Here is a 21,172-nt window from a genome sequence, read left to right as displayed (position 1 = left end):
TGCACTGATTCAGTTGCTCCTCCTAAGCCCAGTACGCAGTGCCATGCCCACATTTTCAGTTTACCCCAAAGATGCTTCCTCCAGGGGTGTCAGGAATCCCAAAATGCATCGGTGCAACCACAGCTAGAGGTTGTGCTTTTGATGGAGCCTTCGTAGGTCTGTTAGAGACCACTTTAGCTGGCCCACACAGCAAACACTGCAAGGAAAACTGAGACAAGCAGCAGTTCAGTGCAGGAGATGTCTCTGTGACAGTGTCCTCCTCCAGGGCAGATGGCGTCAGTTTTCCTGCTGTCGTGTGTTTGGGTATTTTTATTGTCAACATGACCAAGGACTTATGACTCTCTTGAAGTAATGTTAGGCTGACTTCTACAATTAAGGGTAAATCCACTGGCTCTGGACTCAGCATTGCCAACCCTAAGGAATCCAAAAATCTGCATTTAGGCCCAAAAAGCTCAAAATTGACTTCAAAATCAAGAGGTTTTTTAAATACATTTTTGGGTATTTTTGCTTGGCTTTCTGGTTTCTGAGCCTCCGAGGTGCACGCAAGCTTCCAAGCTTTTCTCTGCAACCATGAGGGCTAGAAACTTGTGGGGGGGGCGGTTTAAGAATTAATTCTGATGCTCTCCCATAATCCCATGACTCCAGGAGCTGAAGATTTAGGGGAAAAACAGCTATAATCAGACTGAGAATAAATCATGAGAGGTGGCAACGCTGTAGACTAGGAGCAGGATAATAAAGAAGGAAAGGCAGTGTGGTTCCTCTGTCACTGTTTTCAGACACACTGGGCCCAACCCAGCTACCAGGGATGTCAGTGAGAGCTAGATTAGGCCTTGTAATAATATTAATATCTAGCTCTCATCATCAGTAGATCTCAAAGTATGTTACAAAGGAGGTCAGTATCCCTATCTTATTGTATAGGTGAGGAAATGGAGGCACAGAGCAGGGAAGTGGCTTGCTCATGGTTACCCAATAGGCCAACAGCAGAGCCAAGACTAGAACCCAGGACTCCTGAGCCCCATTGCACTGCCCTATTCACTAGGTCAGAGAGCCATTACAATGTAATTGCCAAGCAGTTGGGAAAAAAAATTCTGGTCATTTCACTTCAGCTCATTGACCAGTATTAATTGTAAATAATGCCTAACCCCATTCTGGCTATCATACCTGCCTGTTTTATCTATGTCTCTTTTCCTTTCCCTAGTATTTATAGCATGCCAATCACCAGGAGATCTAGTTGCTACATTCATTTCTGAAGTATTTATCAGGTTTTGAGGAAATGACCAAATTCACACACACCCCTTTGCCTGGAATCAGAGCAGGGCTCTTTGTATATGGTATTTCAGCCTAGCTCACGGCATGGGAAGGCTGTAAACAAAGCTGGTCTTTCGTGTTTTAACCGAATAATTTTAACTCCAAGTCTTATGTGTCGACACGTTTTAATATTTGAAACTAGGGAGGAAAAAATCAGGCTTTATTATTATTATTATGTAAATATCCAGCCCTGGAGAAGGTTGATAGGATGTGAAAATGAATTATGCCAAGATAAAAGGGGCGGCTTAGCCACATGCTTTCATCTTTGTGGATGTATTGAAGAAAGTCCTCAATCAAAGAGGATGGGGGACATGTCGGTGCGGACACACGAACCGGCACAGCCTTTCAAAAAAGAATCTGAAAACACCCCAAAGCTGCTGAGAATCCCACCTCATTAATTGGAGACCGGTGCAGACTTAAATGCCACACAGAGTTTATGCTTTGAAACAACTTTTAAATTCGGCCTTAAAATAAAATCCGTGGGCTCCTGAGCCTGTTGGAGAAGGCTGGCTTGTTTAGGGCCTATGTGGTTTCTAACAGGTTCCCCTGTGTCTAGTCAGTTGCAGCCAGAACAGAGGTTTTTGGGAGCTCAGCTTTAGAAAGGAGCTGTGTGCACTAGGATTGTTTGTGGCTGGTTTTTATTTTAAAGAGCAGACATTTAAAATGAATGGATACAGCTGGGCTGTGAAGTGTTATCCAGGCTTCATTAAAACTCCAGCTGACCCTGCCTCACTCTCTCAGGAACAAATCTAGTTTGCACCACTGACGTTCATGGAGTTACTCTGCATTTATGCCCCGTAGCCAAGAGCAGAATCTGCCCGTTGTGGGGCACCTGTGTGTGGCTCCATGACAGACATGCACGTCAGACCCACAAATGCTGCTTCATGCCTCCCCTTCTTGCCACTAGGGGTGCCCTTCTCTTTAAATGGAGAGTTGCCTCCAGTCCCCACAGTCCTGCTGTTTTTTTCCCTATTCTCCCTTACAGCGTGTTTGCAGCAGCACTGCAGAATGGTGCAGTGTGGTCTAGTGGTTACAGCACAGACTGGCGATGCAGGGTACCACAGACTTGCTGCACAATGCTGTGTTTTGCTGCACCTTCCAGCATCCACCAAAGCAGCTGTGTGATGCTGCTTTGGCGGAGGGGAAGGGTGAGGTTTTCGCTTCAGTGGGCATGGTAATGTTTGCTCATTCCAGTAAAAGCCAGTGAGTATTGGCTGCTTTAAGCAGGGCCTGGCTGGTTGTTCACTTCCCCCGCGGTTCTTGTTCCTTCATTGTCTCACCTAATGAAACCCCGCTCAGGTTGGCTGAGGGATTGAAGCTAGGGCATGTGCTTCTGAAAGCATGAGCCTCTGTTGCCTGAAAACCCGGGCATGGGAGCTGTGAGGCTGCAGCTAATGCGTAGATCTCTCTGCTGGATCAGTGCTAGCTTGGCAGAGATCCAGACTGCGTTAGGCTGGGCTACACAGTTATGTATTTCCTTTCTTTTCTCTTCCTCCTGATCTCTCTGGACATGGGTGGCTCCCTGCTCCCCTTTCTCTCTTCCCCCTCATTCCCCCTGTTCAGTCTGCGACGCAATGCCTGCCCTTCTCTGCCCCCGGCAGCCCAGCTTATTCCCCACCCCCGAGCCTGGCAAGGTCTGGCTAGCTTAGATAGCATCTCATCTCCACGCTAGGCCTTTCTGCTGCCACTCCTGCCTCCTGGTCTCCTCCCCCAGCCCCCAAGTACACAGATCTCCCTGCTCTGGGGCTGTTGCCATGGCCATAGCTAGCATCAGACCACCAGGGGCAGGAGTGTGCTTGCCTCAAGCAGAATGAGCCAGCCCTGCTTTAAGAACTTGTCTACACCAGGAAATTGACAGGAGTAGCTCCGGGTTTGCCGTCTGTTCTGCAATGCAGCACTTTATTCCAGGGTAATTAGCGTGCTCATTCTGAAAAAGAGCGTCCACCCAAGGAGCTGTTCCAGTCAGTTGCCCCATGTAGACAAACCCTAATTCGCTGAGACCCTCCGCTCAGCCGACAGGGGAACCTTGGATCCAGATCCTCTAATCTGGGATCTGTCCAGGGAAATGCAGGAATTCCCAGAAACGGTGAGGCAGCTGAGTGACCTGCCTGGAGCACCTGGGTCCCTGTGTCTGTGCCCTCACTGCTGACTCGGGGATCACCCCACCCAGGCTGAATTAATGACTCTGCCTTGCATGGAAGTTGCTGTATGAAGGCAAAACACGGTTATTCTGGAGTGCCAGATATCCCCATCAGACTCACATGCCCACTGGGAAGCTGGGCAGTTTAGTGGCTAGGACACTGCGCTCGGATTTGGGGAGGGTTCAGATCCTAGATTAGCCCTAGATTCAGTGTGATTTGGGGTAAATCATTTAAACTGTCTTGTGCCTATGTTTTCCTTGTGTACAATGGGGATTTCCCTGTGGGACTGTTGTGAGCACAGAGTCCATTCAGGATTGTGGGTGCACACAGTACTGTAGCAATATGGGCCAGGTAGATGGCTCCTCTTATCTTCACAATGCCGAGTGTAATTACACAGCTGAGATGCTGCCCTGGAACGAAGTGGAGGCCAGACTCCTCTAGCGTTGTTCCATCCATGTCTCTGTTGTGCAGGCACCGTGTGTGCCGTGTTTTCCTTCCTTCACATGGGGCAGGGAAGGGTGCACTGGGAGGCGGGCTAGAACCTGGTTTGCTCCCTGAGCAGCTGCTGGGTGTTTGCCTTGCCTCCCGTGTGTGGTGTTATCTCTGCACAGAGATACAACTGGAGCCTGGCTAGTTTTATCACTGTTTGTTCTTCCAACCCAGAGTCAGTGTTGTCTGGTGGTGGGAGACAGACTCAGGCAATGGAAGAGGAATAGAGGAGGGGTCTGTCTTAAGGGAATGGATGAATTCAGAAAGATCCACCTGGGACAAGTGGAAGGACAAAGTATCTGTGAGGAGGTTATGATCTGCTTAACCCCAGTCAATATCTGCAGCAGCAGAAGTCAGGATCTCCTCTTACAGATAGAGAAACTGAGGCACGGGACTGGGAGAAGACTGAGTCCGGTATGGGGCCAAGCTATCTGCACCTCTCCCCCCCAAACACAGCAGTCTGTTCCGCATCTTCTTTGCCTCTCAAGTCTGCCCCTGGAATACAATGAGACCTGATTTACCTAATATCTAAGGTACCCCTATGGGCTCATTGTCATAGCGTCTGGGCACCTCACCATGTATTTATCTTCACAACACTCCTGTGAGGCAGGGCATGACTATTATCCCCATTGTACAGATGGGGAAACTGAGGCACAAAGAGGCCAAGTGACTTGCCCAACATCACACAGGCTGTCTGTGATGGAGCAGGCCTAGATCTCTGGCTAGCACCCTCACCATGGGGCTGTCCTTCCCTTTGGCTACTGTCTCTGATCTGTACTAGAGAAGAGATAAAGATGGACCTATTAATCAGATCCTGCATAGACTTCAGACTTGCAGAAAGCATGAGCCCTGGATCTGACCCTGCGCTGGTCCACTGCAGAGGAGGTTACCGCTACTGGAACAGGGCATATAGACTCTTACAAGGCAAAGACTATGCCTGGAGTGAACAGCAATGGGATTTGTGTTCCTAAGTGACCTAGGGGGCTTCCACAGCCCTGACTCCTAGAGCAGTGGTTCTCAAACTGGGGGTCGTGACCCCTCAGAGGGTTGCAAGGTGGTTACATGGGGGTCGTGGGCCTTCAGCTCTGTGGGCAGACAGCCCTGAGCCCCCATTACATTAAATTACTCTCCTGTTTTTAATTTATAAGGGGGGGGGGTCACACTCAAAGGCTTGGTGTGTGAAAAGGGTCACCAATACAAAAATTTTGAAAACCAGTGCCCTTGAGTTTACTGTCTAGAGATGAACCAGAGCTGTTCCATTTCTCAGGGCTTCATGAGAAACTCCTAGGTTTCTGCCATGTGGGGTTCACTCCCTCCACACATATGACTTTTAAGCTTCCAGAAAACAATTGACCAAGGGCTGGGGTGGATTCTCCATCACTGGCCATTTTTAAATTAAGATGGGACGTTTTTTCTAAAACATCTGCTCTAGGAATTAATTCAGGGAAGTTCTCTGGCCTGTGCTACCCAGGAGCTTAGACTTGGTGGTCAAAGTGGACCCTTCTGGCTTTATAGTCTGTAAAGCTATGACTTTGCAACTCCGCGGAAACACCCAAGCTTTGCCTGGCTCCAGATAGAGATGTGTGACAGCCCAGGAATATGGAAGGTTCAGAGCAGTGCCCAGCGGTGTGGGGCACCATGTGAAGTGTGTTAGCACCACTCCAACCAGGGAGGGACACGCGCCCCCAGAACCTTGGAGCTGAAAGCTGCGGGCAAGGCTAGTGTTTGTGCTGCTGCAGAGAGTGGAGACAATGAGCCAGATCCCTCAGGTGCTGTAAATTGGACTAGCTCTATGGCTTCCACCAGCTGGGGGCCTGGCTCATTGTCTCTTAGCTTGTGAGGTCATGGGTACCAGGGGCCAAGAATGGTGTCTGCTGGGCAATATAGTAGCTTCCTTATATATAGTGGCAGGTATAGTCACAGTGCAGCACGTAAGTCCTTAGGGCCCATGAAAGGACAAGGGCTTGTACTGTGTTAGAGGGTGTGCTGGACTAGCCCACAAACCACAAGCTCCCTCTATTGGCTAGAAGTAGTCGTACCCTGTTTCTGTGCCACACAGCCTCTTCTGCACTACTACAGTGCTAGTAAATTATTAATATGACAGTAGCTCCTGATATCGGAGTGTTCTAACAGGATGTCTGAATGCATATATGTAAATAAGGTGCCAATAGATGGCACTCAAGAATGTGTAGCATAGTTCCTGGATTTTGTGGGACCAATAACACTTTTTGTGTCCTGCAAAGAGATTCCTCTTTACATGGAGCTCTCAGCAGCGGCCAAAGGCCTCAGGCCCCATTGTGCAGGGTGGACACAGAAATCACAATCCCTTCCTTGAAGATAGTCTGACTGCAGCACGTTTTTTTCCCAAAAGAGCCCCTATTGCATTACAAATTCTCATCAACAGGCTCGTATGTGTATATGCACCTCAGCCCTCTACTGGAGACAATCAGAACTGCTCATGTCTGTTTCATATGCCCTGTACTGCTGATGGTGATTCTCCTCTAGATCAAGTATGAGGGAGCCTGTGTTCGTCAGAAGACTGATCTGAATTCCATTCCTGTTTGCCATAGTGTGCCACCACCAAGTGATAACGGTGAAATCTTAGATGGCCACAGATTTGTTACATTAGATTTTTTAATGTCTGCCTCCAGCCCTGCTAGGGGCAGTGTCTGGGGGCTGACTCAGAAGGGGAAGTGCCCCCTGACTGAGTCATTCACATTACTTCCTGCCACACTCTTGGTTTCCCGCACAGGCCTCCTCTGCGAGCACTGGCCATGTTTGTGCGAGGTTTATGAAAGCTGACAGGCTCAAAGCCCCCCTGGCTCTCAGAGCAGGCCATGGCAGTGGGTGATTAATAGGCCAAATATGTACCTGTGGTGTTTCTCAGCTTGCAGGCAAGTTTTTTAATATCTCTGTGTTGTTTCTTTCAATGTTGCGAGAATCTGTATTAAAGGAGAAAGGTAGCTAGCTGCCTGTAGGCAGCAGATTTAACCCTTTGTGGGACCCTCCTATCTCTTCAGCTACTCTGGGACCCTCATAAGTACTGGAAGCTCCCTCCTCCCCCCAGTAGTAGGCCTTCAGCTTTACAGTCCCCACCCACCTGCTATCTTTTGGGCTGCGGGCCGTGGCCCACTCCGTCCTGAGCCTCTGCTGAGACGGCTCAGAAAAGTTTTAATTTATTTAAACAGAATTCCTCATGTCCTGGTTCAGGAATGCCTGAATGCCACAAAACAGGGCAGCTTCCCTGCTCTTTCCATCCTCACGATGTTTTAATAGACTTCTGAACCTTCCAGTGCTTTTCCAGCTCCTCTGAGGTTCTTCCTTGCTTGCCGCTAAGGGCTCTGGCTGGAATCCAGCTGTTGCCCTAGGGGTGAAAGCCACTGCGTATCTCTGTGTTGTAACATTCCTGACCCATGCAGGCTCATTGTCCACTGGGATTTAAGCTCCAGGAAGTTGTCCTCCTTTTTCCTGATTCCCAGGTTAATGCTGGATCACCTGGCCTGGTGGAGGAGGTACAGGAACTGCAGCAGGCAGCTCACCTGTGTACAGGAGTTTCAGGGGGAGCAGCAATGGGCCTGTTACTGATCTCATTTTGATCTAACTTTACCAATTCTAGGCAAATTGAGCATGTCAGACCTGAGACAAGATTTGTTCCTGCCTCATTAGTAAATGCCATCTGAATAAGAACCTGTGCCGCTTTGTTGTTATTAAAATAGCAAGCAGAGGCCCCATTGGGCTGTGTATACCCCTAGTGAGAGGTCACACTCAAAACAGACCAGACAGATAAAGGGTAGGAAGAAGACCCAAGGCACAGAGAGTCTACCTAAAGTCATACAGCAGGTCTGTGATTAGAACCCAGGTCTGACTCCCAGGCCAGTACTTTAGCCAGAAGACCAGCCTTCCTCCTGATTCCTGGACTCCTCCTCTGGCCCTGTTATGCCCCAGACTGCAGCAGGAGACAGGGGGCACAGTGCTAACTGTGTGTGTTCTCTTCCCCACTACCACATCCCACCCTGCGGGGGAACGGACAAGGACACTGACTGAGCCTGGGGTCAGTTCTCATTTTCAGCATCAAGCTGGACGCTGCTGTTCAGTCAGGACATGTGGTTTCTCAGTGCAGGTCGGTAGCTTCCCCATGAGCAGTGAGTGATTCAACTTCGCTTGTCCCAGTTTCAGAGAATAGGATTTTTCCTAGCTGGACAGACAGGGATGCAGTGGAGTTAGTTGCCCACAAATATCTTTAGCAGAAGGCAAGCTATGAACACCTTCCATCAGAGAATCTTAGTCTGGATGGAGAGCACCATTGGTAAATCAGCTTCCCTACCCTCTGGTGAACTAGAGAAGTATTAGTAGGCACAGAGCAGTCACACAGGGGAAGTCACTGGCAGAACTGGGAATGAGTCTCCACTGTTGCCCAGTTCTGTGCTTTCTTCTAAAGCAGGGGTGGGCAAACTTTTTGGCCTGAGGGCCACGTCGGATTTTCAAAATTGTATGGAGGGCCGGTTAGGGGAGGCTGTGTCTCCCGAAGCAGCCAGGCGTGGCCTGGCCCCTGCCTCCTATCTGACCCCCCTGCTTCTGGCCCCCTGCCAGCTCCCCTGGGACTCCTGCCCCATCCACCGCTCCCTGTTCCCTGCCCCTGATTGCCCCCTGCCGCCCCATCCAACCCCCCCTCCCTCATTCCTGACTGCCCCCTGGGACCCCTGCCCCATCCAACCCCCCTGTTCCCCACCTTCTGACCCCCCCGACCCCTATCCACACCCCCGAGCCATGACCACCGCCCCCAAACTCCCCTGCCCTCTATTCAACCCCCTCTACCCCCTTACCACGCTGCCTGGAGCACCGGTGGCTGGTGGTGCTACAGCCGGGCCGCCCAGAGCATCAAGTCAGGCTGCGGCTCTGCAACTGCGTTGATGGCTGCCCAGAGCGTTGTGCCGGCGGCGCGGCGTGCTGAGGCTGCAGGGGAGGAGGAACAGCAGGGGAGGGGCCGGGGGCTAGCCTCCTGGGCCAGGAGCTCAGGGGCCAGGCAGGAGGGTCCCATGGGCCGGATGTGGCCGTCGTTTGCCCACCTTTGTTCTAAAGGGAACGGAAGGCAGGCAGTTCAGAATCAGTTCACAAGTAGGAGGAGTTCGGGGCTGCATTGTAAATGCAGATCTCAGAGGAATCATCAATATCTATTCCAATCTTTTTGTAATTCAAAGTGCCAAATGGCAGCCATTCCAGCCTCCCAAGCACAAACAGCTCCATAGATGGGAAGAGTAGGTTACTGCATTGCGTGTCATGGTTATGCTAGATTTTTTTTTTTTTTACCCGAAATTCACCCTTCACATATAAGAAAGAAGGTTTGGCTTGTTCAGTTATGCTTTGTGTTCATTGCAACTTAAATTTAGATGTAAGAGATAAGACCATGCATGAGAATTAGCAAATAGATTGGATTCTCTTTCTGAGCCTGAAGGATGTAGCAAAGTGAAACTATGAGTGTGAAATTGACTCAGCAATGAGAGGTTTATGGGGGTATGCTACCAGCAGAGCCAGATACTCCTGATGTTTGGTTTGGAGAAGCACTCCAGTGATCACTCCATTCATTTCCCAGGTACCCAAGTTGCTGAGGTCTGTGGCCCTGGCAAGGTTTGGGGGCACTGGTTTTGATTGGTACTTTATGTGAAGTGATCTACATATCACTGGTCTGAAAAAATAATATTCCCTAGTTCTTATCTATTGCTTTCCATCCCGAGGTCACAAAGCAAGTTACAAAGGAGGTCAGTATGATTATCCTCATTTTACAGATGGGGAAATTGAGGCATGGGAAAGTGGTCACCCAGCAAGCCAGTGGCAGAGCCAGGAATAGAAGCCAAGTACTGAGTGCTGGTCCAGTGTGCTACCCACTAAGTCACAGATTCACCATAAGTTCAAATGGGTCCAAGCTGCAAAATTTGGATCCAAAGCCAGCCTGCAAATCTAACAAAGTTCAAGGGCTTTCCAGGGTTTTGGTTCGGCCCACTAAAAAGACAGGGATCAGCAGCAACATTCAGACCTGGATCAAGCACCAGATTCTGAACCCCTCCATCATCCTTGCAGTTGGCTCTGGGGGCAGGATTCCAAGCCCTTTTCTAATGATGAGGCTTTTTAGTGGGAATAGATGTTATTGTGTAATACGTATTTTGATCTTCACTAACACCCAGTATCCATATAATACATTTCTAGGCAGCAGGGAGCTCCAGATGAAGTGGAATGGGGAGAGATGTTCCTATCTCATTTAGCTGCTTTGTACAAACAAAACTGCCATTAAAGTCCATGGAAGTTGAGGGTGCCTACAGCTCTGGGAAATAAGGTCTGGGGTCCAGACCCTCCAAGCTAATACCTCACTCGTGGGAGTGAGATGCCAGTCTGGACCCAGCTATCCCAAGCTGGACATCCAAAAAGTGAACTAATGATAACTCTGAAAATTTGGACTTTAATCTCTTGCCTCAGTTTCCCTATCTTGAAAATGGGAGACAACCACATAAGTGAGTTGTGAGAATGAATGAATGTGAGAAGTCCCTGGATGAAAGGTGTGATGGAAGTGAAAGGTTTCATAGATGGGACCATTGTGACCACCTGGTCTGACCTCCTGTGTAACAAAACTTCACCAATATAAGTCCTAGAGCAGGTCTTTCAGAAAAACATCCAATCTTGATTTAAAAATGAACAGTGATGGAGAATCCACCACAACTTTTGCTAAATTGTTCCAATGGTTAATTACCTTCACTGTAAAAAATTTACATCTTATTTCCAGTCTGAATTCGTCCAGCTTCAGCTTCCTGCCATTGGGTCTTGTTATACCTTTGCCTGATAGATTGAAGAGCTCTTTACCAAATGTATGTTTCCCCATGTTGTTATAGCATTGTGTGGAGGATCAAGTTTTCCAAGGAATATTTGTTCAGATCAGATCACTGCTGTTCATTTGAAAGGTATTTTTATGTTGCTCTCAACATTTCATTCTCCAAATATTTCTTGTCGTTGTTTAGAGAGAAGCAGACTAATAAGTGGCTAGTTTTGGCATGGCACTCTGGATGTTGTGGCTAACCAATGCTCAGGGCTGTTTATCATCTTTCTGTTTTCTCCATGCAAACAGTTATAAGCTCAGTTCAGAGAATAAGCCGTGCAGAGTCCGCTGCAGTGTAATTTACTGCGCTGTTTAATGAGGCTCCTTCCCATCATACTTCAGAGAGATGGAAAAACTGTTTAGACAGGATTAGTTGAGTCTCCCCCATTGCTAAGGGAAGATGAGCAGTTATGTTTAATAACCTTTCAGTGCTTGCGCTGTGTCTCATGTTTGTCCTAAATGCAGGTCCGGTTGACACTGCTAGGTTATTTCAGTCAGCACACAGAGGATTCTGTACGCTGAGGCTTTGATTTTCATTCAGACACCAGTACATTATTCCCTGGTCCAGAATACTGGGCCAGGGTGAGGTGGAGTTTTGTTAAGAGGATCTATCCCAAACATTTGGGAGAGCAAGGAATAGAAGGGAATAGTTCTGTGCCCAGGGAAGGATTGATAGATCATTTTCTGCTGAGTTTAGCAGTATGACTGATTGTTCTTAATTATTTGATTGGCAGCTTTCTGTTGGCATAAGGAAGTGATCCATCCACCTGAGTTTGGCTGGGTTAAGAGATGGGCCTTATTGGGATCCAGGAACCTGGCGCACTCCAGATAGACGTGTGCCAGGGTTTCTCTCACGCCGCAAAAGGGGCAGGTGTCCGGGATTGGGGTGAACTGCGCCAAGTACATGCCCGTGCTCACGGCCCCGTGAAGGAGCCGCCAACTGATATCCCCGGCAGGCCTCGGGACTAAGGTGGAATAGAGGCTGGCCCACCGGGGCTCCTCACCCTCTAGAGGTGGCAGGAGGTCCCGCCACTTTGTGTCAGGGCAGGACGTGAGGGTGAGGACATGAAGGCTGTGGAGCACGAGCGTGTAGCGATGTTGTTTTGGCGCGGTCTGGAACTGGACCGGCTGCAGCTCGCACAGCCGGCTCACGGTGAAGGGGCGGGGGGGGTCATTCGGGTCCACGGGGTAGGGGCCCGATGAAAAGGTCCAGAGGGCCTGGGGTGGAGGGTGGGCGGGGCGCGCCCTCTCGCAGGACCTGGTCGAGATAAACCCGAGCAGCGGGCAGCAAAGCGGTCCTCACCTCCTGAAGTACGCGCAGGGCAGTACGAGGTCTGGATTGCGCCGTGCGCTGAGCGAGCGTCAGGGGATCCAGCCAGTCTCCCCGGTCGTAGTCCAGGAGGTCTCCGACTTTGGTGACTTCTGCCAGGACCAACCTCTGGCGCACCGAGGAGGACTCCGCCACCTGCACACGGAGCTGGGGGTTGTGTAGCAGGGGCTCCGCGAGGAGATCTTCCCCCACAGAGGCCGCCACGGACCTGGTCGCTGTGAACAGTTTCCAGGTCCAGAGGAGGTCCTGGTAGAAGACCGGCAGCCCATAGAGGTCTCGCGGAAGACCCCTCGGATGGAGATAAAGGAGCTGCCGGTCATATCGGAGCCCTCGGAGGCGGCGCAGGAAGGCGTGCGCCAATATGCTCCACGCCGGACTACCTGCACCATAAAGGAGCCTCTGCAGGGCTTGGAGGTGGAAGACATGGAGTTGAGTGCGGAAACACTTCAGGCCCTGCCCTCCCTCCTCCAGGGGTAGATGGAGAACCCCTGCAGAGACCCAGTGCAGTCCTGACCAGAAGAACTCCAGAATCAATTTCCGGAGGTTGGCCAGGAAATCCGGGGCCGGAACCAGGATGTTGAGCCGGTACCAGAGCACGGACAGGACTAGTTGATTGAGCACCAGTGCCCGCCCTCGAAAGGACAGATACCGGAGCAGTCCTGTCCATCTCCGGAGCCACTCTACCACCCTGCCCTCTAAACCGTGCCAGATCTCCGGTGGAGACAGATGCGTGGCAGAAAGGTAAACGCTGAGATAGAGCAGCGGACCTGCGCTCCACCGGATGGCTTGAAGCGCGGGTGGGAGGGAGCTCGCCTGCTGCAAGTCCCTACCACCAAGCCAGAGCTCTTGACCCAGTTGACCCGGGCGGAGGAGGCTGCCGAGTACACAGCCTGGCAAGCCTCCACCCGCGCCAAGTTGCCCGGGTCTGGACCACGAGGAGTACATTGTTGGCGTATGCCGACAGGACCAGCTGCAGCTCCGGCTCCCGTAGCGCCAACCCCGTCAACCTCCTGCGGAGGAGACAGAGGAAGGGCTCGATCGCCAGAGTGTACAGCTGGCCCGAGAGGGGGCACCCCTGCCGTACTCCTCGCCCGAAGCTGACCGGTTCGGTCAGAGTCCAGTTGAGCCTGACCAGACACTCTGCGGAGGCGTACAGCACCTGGAGAAAACCCACAGACTGGGGACCCAAGCCAAATGCTCGCAGAGTGCCCAGGAGATACCCGTGATCCACCCTGTTGAACGCCTTCTCCTGATCCAGGAACAGGAGGGCGAACGACAGACCGTCCCTACACCCAAGTTCCAAAAGGTCCCGGACCAGATATAGGTTGTCGAAGATGGTGCGGCCCGGGACAGTGTAGGTCTGGTCTGGGTGGATCACGTCCGCCAGCACGGACCCTAGCCGCAGCGAGATGGCTTTTGCTGCGACCTTGTAGTCTGTGCTGAGGAGCGAGACGGGACGCCAATTTCATAAATCGCGGAGGTCCCCCTTCTTTGGCAATAAGGCGAGCATGGCTCGCCTGCACAAAAGAGGGAGGACCCCGCTCTGCAAAGACTCGGCCCAGACGGTAACTAAGTCTGGGCTGAGGACATCCCAGAACGCGCGGTAGAACTCCACGGTCATCCCGTCCATGCCCGGAGATTTATTGGTGGGCATGCGGCGGAGGGCTTCCAAGAACTCGGCCAGAGTGAGAGGCAGCTCTAGCTGGTGTCGGTCGCCCGCGCTGACCGTCAGGAGTTCGTCCCAGAGTACTCTGCAAGCGTTAGGATCGGTCGGATCCGGGGAGAAAAGGCCTGCGTAGAAGGCCCTGGCCCTCCCGCACATCTCCACCGGATCCGTGAGAGGGGTGCCGTCCTCTGCGAGGAGGCAGGTGACATGCTTCTTGGCCCCCCTCTTTTTCTCCAGGGCATAGAAGAAGCGGGAGCTGCGATCCAGCTCCCGAAGGAGGCGGATGCGGGATCGAACAAAAGCACCCCGGGCCCGATGGGCCTTAGGAGGAAATTCTGGATCTGAATGTGCCCAAACTTTGAGGGAGGTCAGATCTGGATTAAAACTTTAAGACTGGGCCCTACCTCTAAAAAGAAGCAAAACAAACCCCAGGATCTTACATCCCTGAATGTAGCAGCTTGGGCCCAGAATCAGTCTACCTGCACCCCCCTGGGGAGCTGTGAAGGCAGGCAAGTTCCATTCACACGGAGTTGGAGTGGAGCCTTATGGCAGTTCCTGGGGGTTCACCGTCCTGGAGTTCTGCTGTTGGTTTCAGGGTTGAATTTGGCCTATGGCAGATACCAAACTAGAAACCTGCCCAGGTTTTTGTGGGGGTTTATGAGCCTGAGTGAACTTCCCAGCAAGCCTGGGTTGAGTCTCAAAGCTTGTAAAGACATGTGCAGCCAGGTCCCTTTCCTACAGCTGTGGTCCCTATGGACTAACTGCTCGTGAGTGCATACCAGGAGACTCCACCCCCAGCCGTACATTGTGCCGAAGCTGGGGTATCAGGGACCCAAACAGCTCAGCTCAGCTCCCCAGCAGAACATCCATGGTGGGTTTTCTTGCCACGTAGCTCTGGAGATCAAGACTCTAGCAACAGAACAAGAGCAGCCCAGGTAGTGGCAGCATACGCTTCCCCCAGCAGCCCCTTTTCCCCGGGGAGAGAGGTGGTCAGTCTCCGTTGCCTAGCTGGAGAACCTAGTGCCAGTTGTGCTGGTCATTTGTATGCAGTGTTGCCAGCTGAGGTAGGCTGCTGTTAGCAGCTAGAAATTGAGCCCTTTGGAAGCCAGGACCTGGTTGCTGAGAACACAAAGGGCTCTGGCTGTAGTTAGAGCAGGAGGGACTTAGGTAGTTTGGGCTTGGATGGGTAAAAGGGAACACTTGCACCTGTAGGGAGCCTGATGAGCTAATGAGGTAACTAGCTCACCAGCTGGATAGCTCTGAGAATAAAGCAAGCAGTAGAAAAGGCTGAGCTAGGAGGCAGGAAGGGGGTTCCATGTAACTGCTGCTATGTTATGAAATACCTGGCGTATAAGCAGTAATAAAGAGATGGTACCCTTGTGGACTGTGTGTGTCTGCTTGATTCCCAGAGGTCCTGCCAGCTAGGGGTTCCAGGAACTGAAGGGATAACCCATTCACACCAACTCTCAAATCCTTCTCATGAGTCTAGCAATACTGGGTGTCCTTCATCAATCCACAGCTCCTGCTTAGGTGAGAATCTCAGCTTTCATATTGATTAAAAAGTATGGTTCTTGCCCTTGTGCTGGCCCAGAAAAGCTTGGAAGTGTGATCCATGTCCAGCCTAGTGTCTCAAAACCCAAAGACAAAAGAAAAATCTCATAGCAGTTTGGCCTTTGATTCATGATTTCTGCGTGCTTTTGGATGGGGAATACTGTATTCAACATGCATCCTGTCCTTCTGAATTAGACTGAGACCTACTTCACATGGAGATCAGATGGTAACAGTGGCAGATGTAACTGCAATATGACATTGTCCTGCTGTTCCCATGCCCTTGTACTGTACCTTGAACTGTAGGGTGGTCTCCAGCAGGCAACAACTATGAGGCATCTGCCATTTTGTGTTTCAGCTGAGTTTAGGGTGACCCAATAAAATCCCAATAAAATCGGGACTGTCCCGATTTTTAGTCCCGCGTCCCGACTGATGCACGATATTGCGCCTTTGGCTGCTCTGGTGGGTTTATTTTTTGTTTTTTGTTTTTTTTTTTGCCTTGGCAACTCCGGCCTCTTTTTTTGCTTCCCGCATGTGTCCTGATATTTTGTCCATTTCATCTGGTCACCGTAGCTGAGTTGCCATATGAGCCAGTGTGGTTGTTTTGTCTCTCATGGAGCCTTTGTTTGTTCTTCCTTCCTTCCTTTGATGAAGCATAGGGGTTATATCTTACCTAGTGCAACTGGTGATGTTCTCATTATCTGTATAAATGTCTGATCAGTGTCTGAATCCTGCTAAGGTCTTGGCCTTACTTGTACCTAGTAACAATGAGTCCCACAGGTTAATTGTGTGTTGTGTACAAAAGGATTCCCTTATCAGTTTTTTGGGTGCTGCCTTTCTATTTCATTGAATGAGAGAGGGTGACCAGGGATGACCCTCTGTGCCCTATGAGGGGTTAGTAATGAAGCACTATATACAAAAATAAAAACCTCCACATGCCTTTTCCCATCCTCTGGGCATCCATCCCAGCAGTTCCAGTCTCTCTTATCTTGTTGTTAGTGCACATGATACAATTTGGGGCAGTGTTCCAGGAAGCAGTGCCAGAAACCTTTATGAATAATTATGGGACCATCAAGTTATCACCCATGCTTCCTACTGACCTCCAGAAGCTCATGGTCATGTTTTCTGTAAGCTGTAGCCTGCCATATTCACCTGGTGGGACAAGAACCAATTCCAGGTCCTTTGCAAACATTTTCTATTCAAGAGTTCAATAGTCTAACGAACACTGAGTTTTATTATTGTTACTGGGATCACAGCAGCACCTAGAGGCCTCAACCAAGATTATGGCCCTTGTTGTGCTAGGCGCTGTACATACACATAGTAAGGCATAGTCTCTGCCCCAAGGAGTTTACAGTCTAAATAGACAGGATAGACAAATGGTGGGAGGGGAAACAACTTGCCCAAGGTTACCTAGCAGGTCTAGGATTAGAACCCATGTCTTTTGAGTCGTGGTGGTGGTGGCGACCACTGGCCCACAGCACCTCTCAGTGCTTGAACTCTAACTGTCTGACTGTGAGGTAAGTCAGTAGCGTTTCCCCTATTTTATATATGGGGAAACTGAGGCCTAGAGAGGTGAAGCAAGTTGTGCATGATCATGCATCATGTTAGTGTTATAATCAGGTTTAGAAAGCCCCTGCTGGAACCATTAGACTTCTCAGTTCAGATTAATGTAAGCTGTATGAATGACTTTATATGCAGTATTTTGACCCCAGATATCCAGAAGCGAATAGGCAGCTACATTCATGGGAGTTATCTGGGGGGAACAGTTAGCCAAACTTCAGCACATCTCACAATTTTGGGGTGATGGTACCGGTGGGTTATGGATCACCGATCCACAGTTCTATGATCCATTTTTTAAATGGAGTGAAGTAAAGCTACTGTATTGTGTCCAAGCTCTTTGGAACCCACTGGTCAGTGTGTTACGCGTTCTCCTGCTGTGCTTGATCCAGAGGGTGGGTGGATCTCTTGGCTCAAGCTGTAGCAACTCGTGCCTCTAGCCTTGGAGGTCATGGGTTCAATATCTGGGGTCTGCCTTCACATTTGCAAACCCCTCCCCATATGGCTGGGCCCCTTAGTTTGTTCTGTCCTGTTGACTATCCCACTCAGTGCTTCACAGTAACATTGGGTAGCTTCTGTGGAGATGACTAAAACAAATGTGGTTTGGCCAGTAAGGCTATGCTGGGCCTGCTGCTCAGACTCTGCCTCTGTTAGACTGTGTGAGAAGCTACAAATTAACCTGGAGCTGAGTGGATGCCCCATGACTGATTCAGGTGGGGAGGGATGCATTTCTGACTCTGGCACTTGATATTCAATCAAAATGTTAGGTGGGGGCAACAGACTGTCTGTGGGGCAGCTAATAGCATGAAGGGACCAAGAGCATGACACGCAGACAGCAACTGTTGCTGAGTTTCCCCCGGCTATCAGGAATAGATCTGACAAGCAATTAGAGCATGAATATATTACACAGCCTATAGGGGATGCCTTTGTTAAAACTTGCGACCCATACTTAGCTGTTTACACAGGCTGCAGCATGGAGGGTGAGCAAGATCCTACCTGCCTGTCTGTCTCTCTTTCCCCTTGCTGAGGTTGCTGGCTAGCTCTGCATCTCATTGGATATTTCAAATGCTTTCTTCACAAGTCATAATTAATGCTGAGTCGTGGAGCTGAGACCAGATGTGCCGCTGAGATTATCTCCCAGGGCACACCGGCTGCTCTCCGCTCTCCAGCGTTGGGTGCATGGAAGGCTGCCAGTGCTGGGACTCAGAATGTGTCTGATGCCTGAAGTCAGGACTTTCTTTCTCTGCCGCTCCTGCTGTCTGACGCTGCCTGGCTTCTGCTTGAAGCTCAGTGCCTGCCATGTAGCTGAGTGCTGCACAAGAACCAGAGGTACGCGACAGTTTTCCAGAGCTTACTGTTGTTATGGTTTCCTTTTGCTAGAGGAAATGCAGATCTTTGCATTAATACTTGGGGAAACTCAGACACAGGCTAAATATAACTTTGATCTTTACAGAGGTAAAACAGTGAGGAGGATATGGTCTAGGGCCAGAAATACTGTCTCCCCCCCCACCCCCCGACCCCAAACAAACTGCTAAGGAGGTTTTCGGGGGAGTTTTTTGCATCAGTATTTGTGTGTGTGTGTGTGTACGAACAAGCATGAGAGTGAACATGTCCTAATACGTATGAAGGATGGTCTTTTGTTGAAGGGACTAGGACTAAGGAGATCAGAGTTCAGTTCCCAGCTCCACCAGGGATTCCCTGTTTGACCTTGGGCAAGTCTCATAATCTCTCTGTTCCTCCAGTCCTGATAGTCTGTTATGTCCCTTTCTCCCACTCTGTCTGCCTTGTCTAGTTAGAGCATAAGCTCTTAGGAGCAGGAACTTCCTCTGTGTGTGCATGTGCACACAGTGCTTTGCACAATTGGGCCTGTAGCTGCTACTGAAATACTAATGACGTGCACTGGAGAGTGTGTGTTGATATACACAAGTGAGGAAAACGAGTATGTCTGTGTATGATGGTGAATGTGTGTTCATGTGTCCACATGCATGGAGATGAGCATGCATGATGGTGTGTGGGAATGAGGGGTGTGTGGGTGGGTGTGTGTGGCTGACCCTGTGCCCATCCGTGATTTTGTGTATGTGAGAGTGACAGATGGGGGGTGGGAGGAGTGTAAGAGATAGATAGTGCAGGTGTCCGTATGTGGGTTAGCATATTATGTAACCCTGTGCAAGCTCTTGGGTCTGTGTGTGTTTGTGGTCATTTATGTCTGAGTCTGACAGATGTGTGTGAGTATGCATGTCCATGGTGAGAATATATGTGCATGCAAGGATGAGCATGTGTGCTTGAATCTGTCTCGCTGTGTGTGTGTAATCACACACACACACACACATTAGCTACACACACCTGCTTTGATCTTTTCACTCTGAGCACATACTGAGTGTTGTGTTCTCCTGGAGCAGCAGTCTGAGCTAAAGGGAACCAAGATCTGCCTTCCTTGTTTCTCTCTGTAGTTTCATTGGGATGGAGAAGATATATTTTCTTCCCACTGCATGTCTGAACAGCATGTTTGTATGCCTGGAGCTGGTGGGTGAGCTCTTTAGGCCGGGACAGAGAGCCAGTCTGTGAGTCAGTGCATCCTTGCTGGCTTGGTTTTCTGCAGAGATCCACCTAACTCTTTAAAGAACAGAGGCAGCTTGTTGGAACTCCCCAGCCCCCAATTGTTCTAACCCATTTGTCTGGTATCTGTTGGATCTTCCAGAGATTAAAGATGTGGTCCCAGGCATGTTCTTTTACTGCTTTGAAACCAAACAAAACGCCTGACTCTAGATAAGGACAGGACAAGAGGAGTTAACTGTTTAGGTGCCAATAGCTTTGGGCCTGATTTCTAGCCTAACCCTGGCAGGCGGGTCTGTAGGCTGAGTGGCATTGGCTCCCACATCTGCTGGGATGGGAAGAGAGAGCAGCGCAGGGCAGTAACATCTTCCAACAGGATCATCAAAGACTGAGAGCAAAGCACTGCCAAATTCAGCGGGAGCTGCAGGCACCGGTGATTAAAAACAGGCCTGAGCCTCCAGGAGCCAACGGATTGAGCTGAGTAGAATTGGCTCTTAGTTTGCTTTTTGTTTCAAAGTGAGGACAAAGCCAATCCAGCCTCGGGGTGGGGGAGGTGACTGGACCATGTGGCTGCCTCCTTTTCACAAGCCCTTGTTGGGCAGGGCTGGATGAGTTAGGAGATGCAGAAGGGAGACCAATTCAAAGAGAGCACGGTAGCACCTCGCTTTGTACCCTCCACCTCCGGTGGTGGTGTGGAACGCCGTGCCCGGGCTCCGGATGTGAAAGCACCAGCTGACACTGCCTGGGGGTGTTAGCTGGAGGTCAGTAGCAGACCCCGGAACTGCTGTATGGTCTAGCAATTGGGGGCAGAGCACAGTGCCACATTGTGGGGAGGAGAGGCCTGGGGTCTGCTCCGGAGCAGCAATAAAGTAGCTTTAATCCCATCGTCTTCCCAAGAGGTGGCTGAATCCTCACCCACCTTCCTCACAGAGTCCATATTGCCTCTTCTCTCCCTCCCAGCCACATGTGTGTAGCCAGAAAGAGAAAGGGCCCTGAAAATCACTGGCAAGTTATGTGGGGGAGGGGGACAGGCAGGGTGGAGGGAGAGGGACGTGTAAGCATGGGGGTGGGGAGGGGAGAGATTTGGGAAGACGGGGCTGGTGGTAGAGGACAGTTTGATTTCTGATAGAGACTGGAGCTCCCTGGCAGGAAGGCTGCTGTCTGTGACACTGCCCCTGAAGTCTCCCATAGCTTGAGCATCCTCTGAACATGGATCTCCTTTCCCTGAAGAAAGCAATTGTAACACGAGATCCTCAGTTCCAAGAGGAAGAGGGGTGCTGGTGGGAGATAATGGGAGATGAAGCCTTTCAGGGCTGCTGCTTGGAACATGGCAAAAGCCAGAAATGACTAAAGGAAGAGGGGGAATCGTCTGGGCTGATTTTGAACCCACTCAACACATGGGATCAAAAGTTCAACTCAAAACCAGGTGGTGCTAGGAAAGGAAGCCTGGAAACAGGCAGAGTAGAGTGGAAAATAAACAGAGGCTGTGAAGGGAGCTGCAAAGATGGGGGACAGAATCTAACAGAGTAAAAAGTCTCTGCTCCTCCGTTCATAGCTAGTGAGCAGCCTTATTATTGGGGTACTCCAGTAACTAGAGATTCCCCTTATGTGTCCATTTGTGTGTAGACAAAACCTACCTTCCTGAGAGAGGCCAAATGCACCCTGCTTGTTGGCAGCCTCAGCAGGGAAGTCAAGACTGTATGGGGCTATGGAGACAT

The 21,172-nt window shown here is 50.4% G+C and overlaps 1 protein-coding gene across 6 annotated transcripts in view; it reads left to right on the top strand.

Annotated features, from left to right (window-relative positions):
• Positions 1 to 21,172, top strand: part of ARHGAP22 (Rho GTPase activating protein 22) — a 240,416-nt gene that overhangs the window by 182,177 nt on the left and 37,067 nt on the right. The window contains exon 1 of one of the 6 annotated variants that reach the window (XM_073353059.2): positions 18,061 to 18,230. The exons of the other annotated variants lie outside the window; for them this stretch is intronic. Within the exon in view, the coding sequence (XP_073209160.1) occupies positions 18,110 to 18,230 (121 nt within the window). The 5' untranslated portion in view covers positions 18,061 to 18,109. Of the gene's footprint in view, positions 1 to 18,060; positions 18,231 to 21,172 lie in introns of those variants that run through there. 6 annotated transcript variants of the gene reach the window in all.

This window comes from Lepidochelys kempii, chromosome 7 (genome assembly GCF_965140285.1).
Source record: "Lepidochelys kempii isolate rLepKem1 chromosome 7, rLepKem1.hap1, whole genome shotgun sequence".
Classification (NCBI taxonomy): Eukaryota; Metazoa; Chordata; order Testudines; family Cheloniidae; genus Lepidochelys; species Lepidochelys kempii.
The sequence above is the reverse complement of the archived record's forward strand: the minus strand, read 5'-3'. Positions and strand labels throughout refer to the sequence as shown.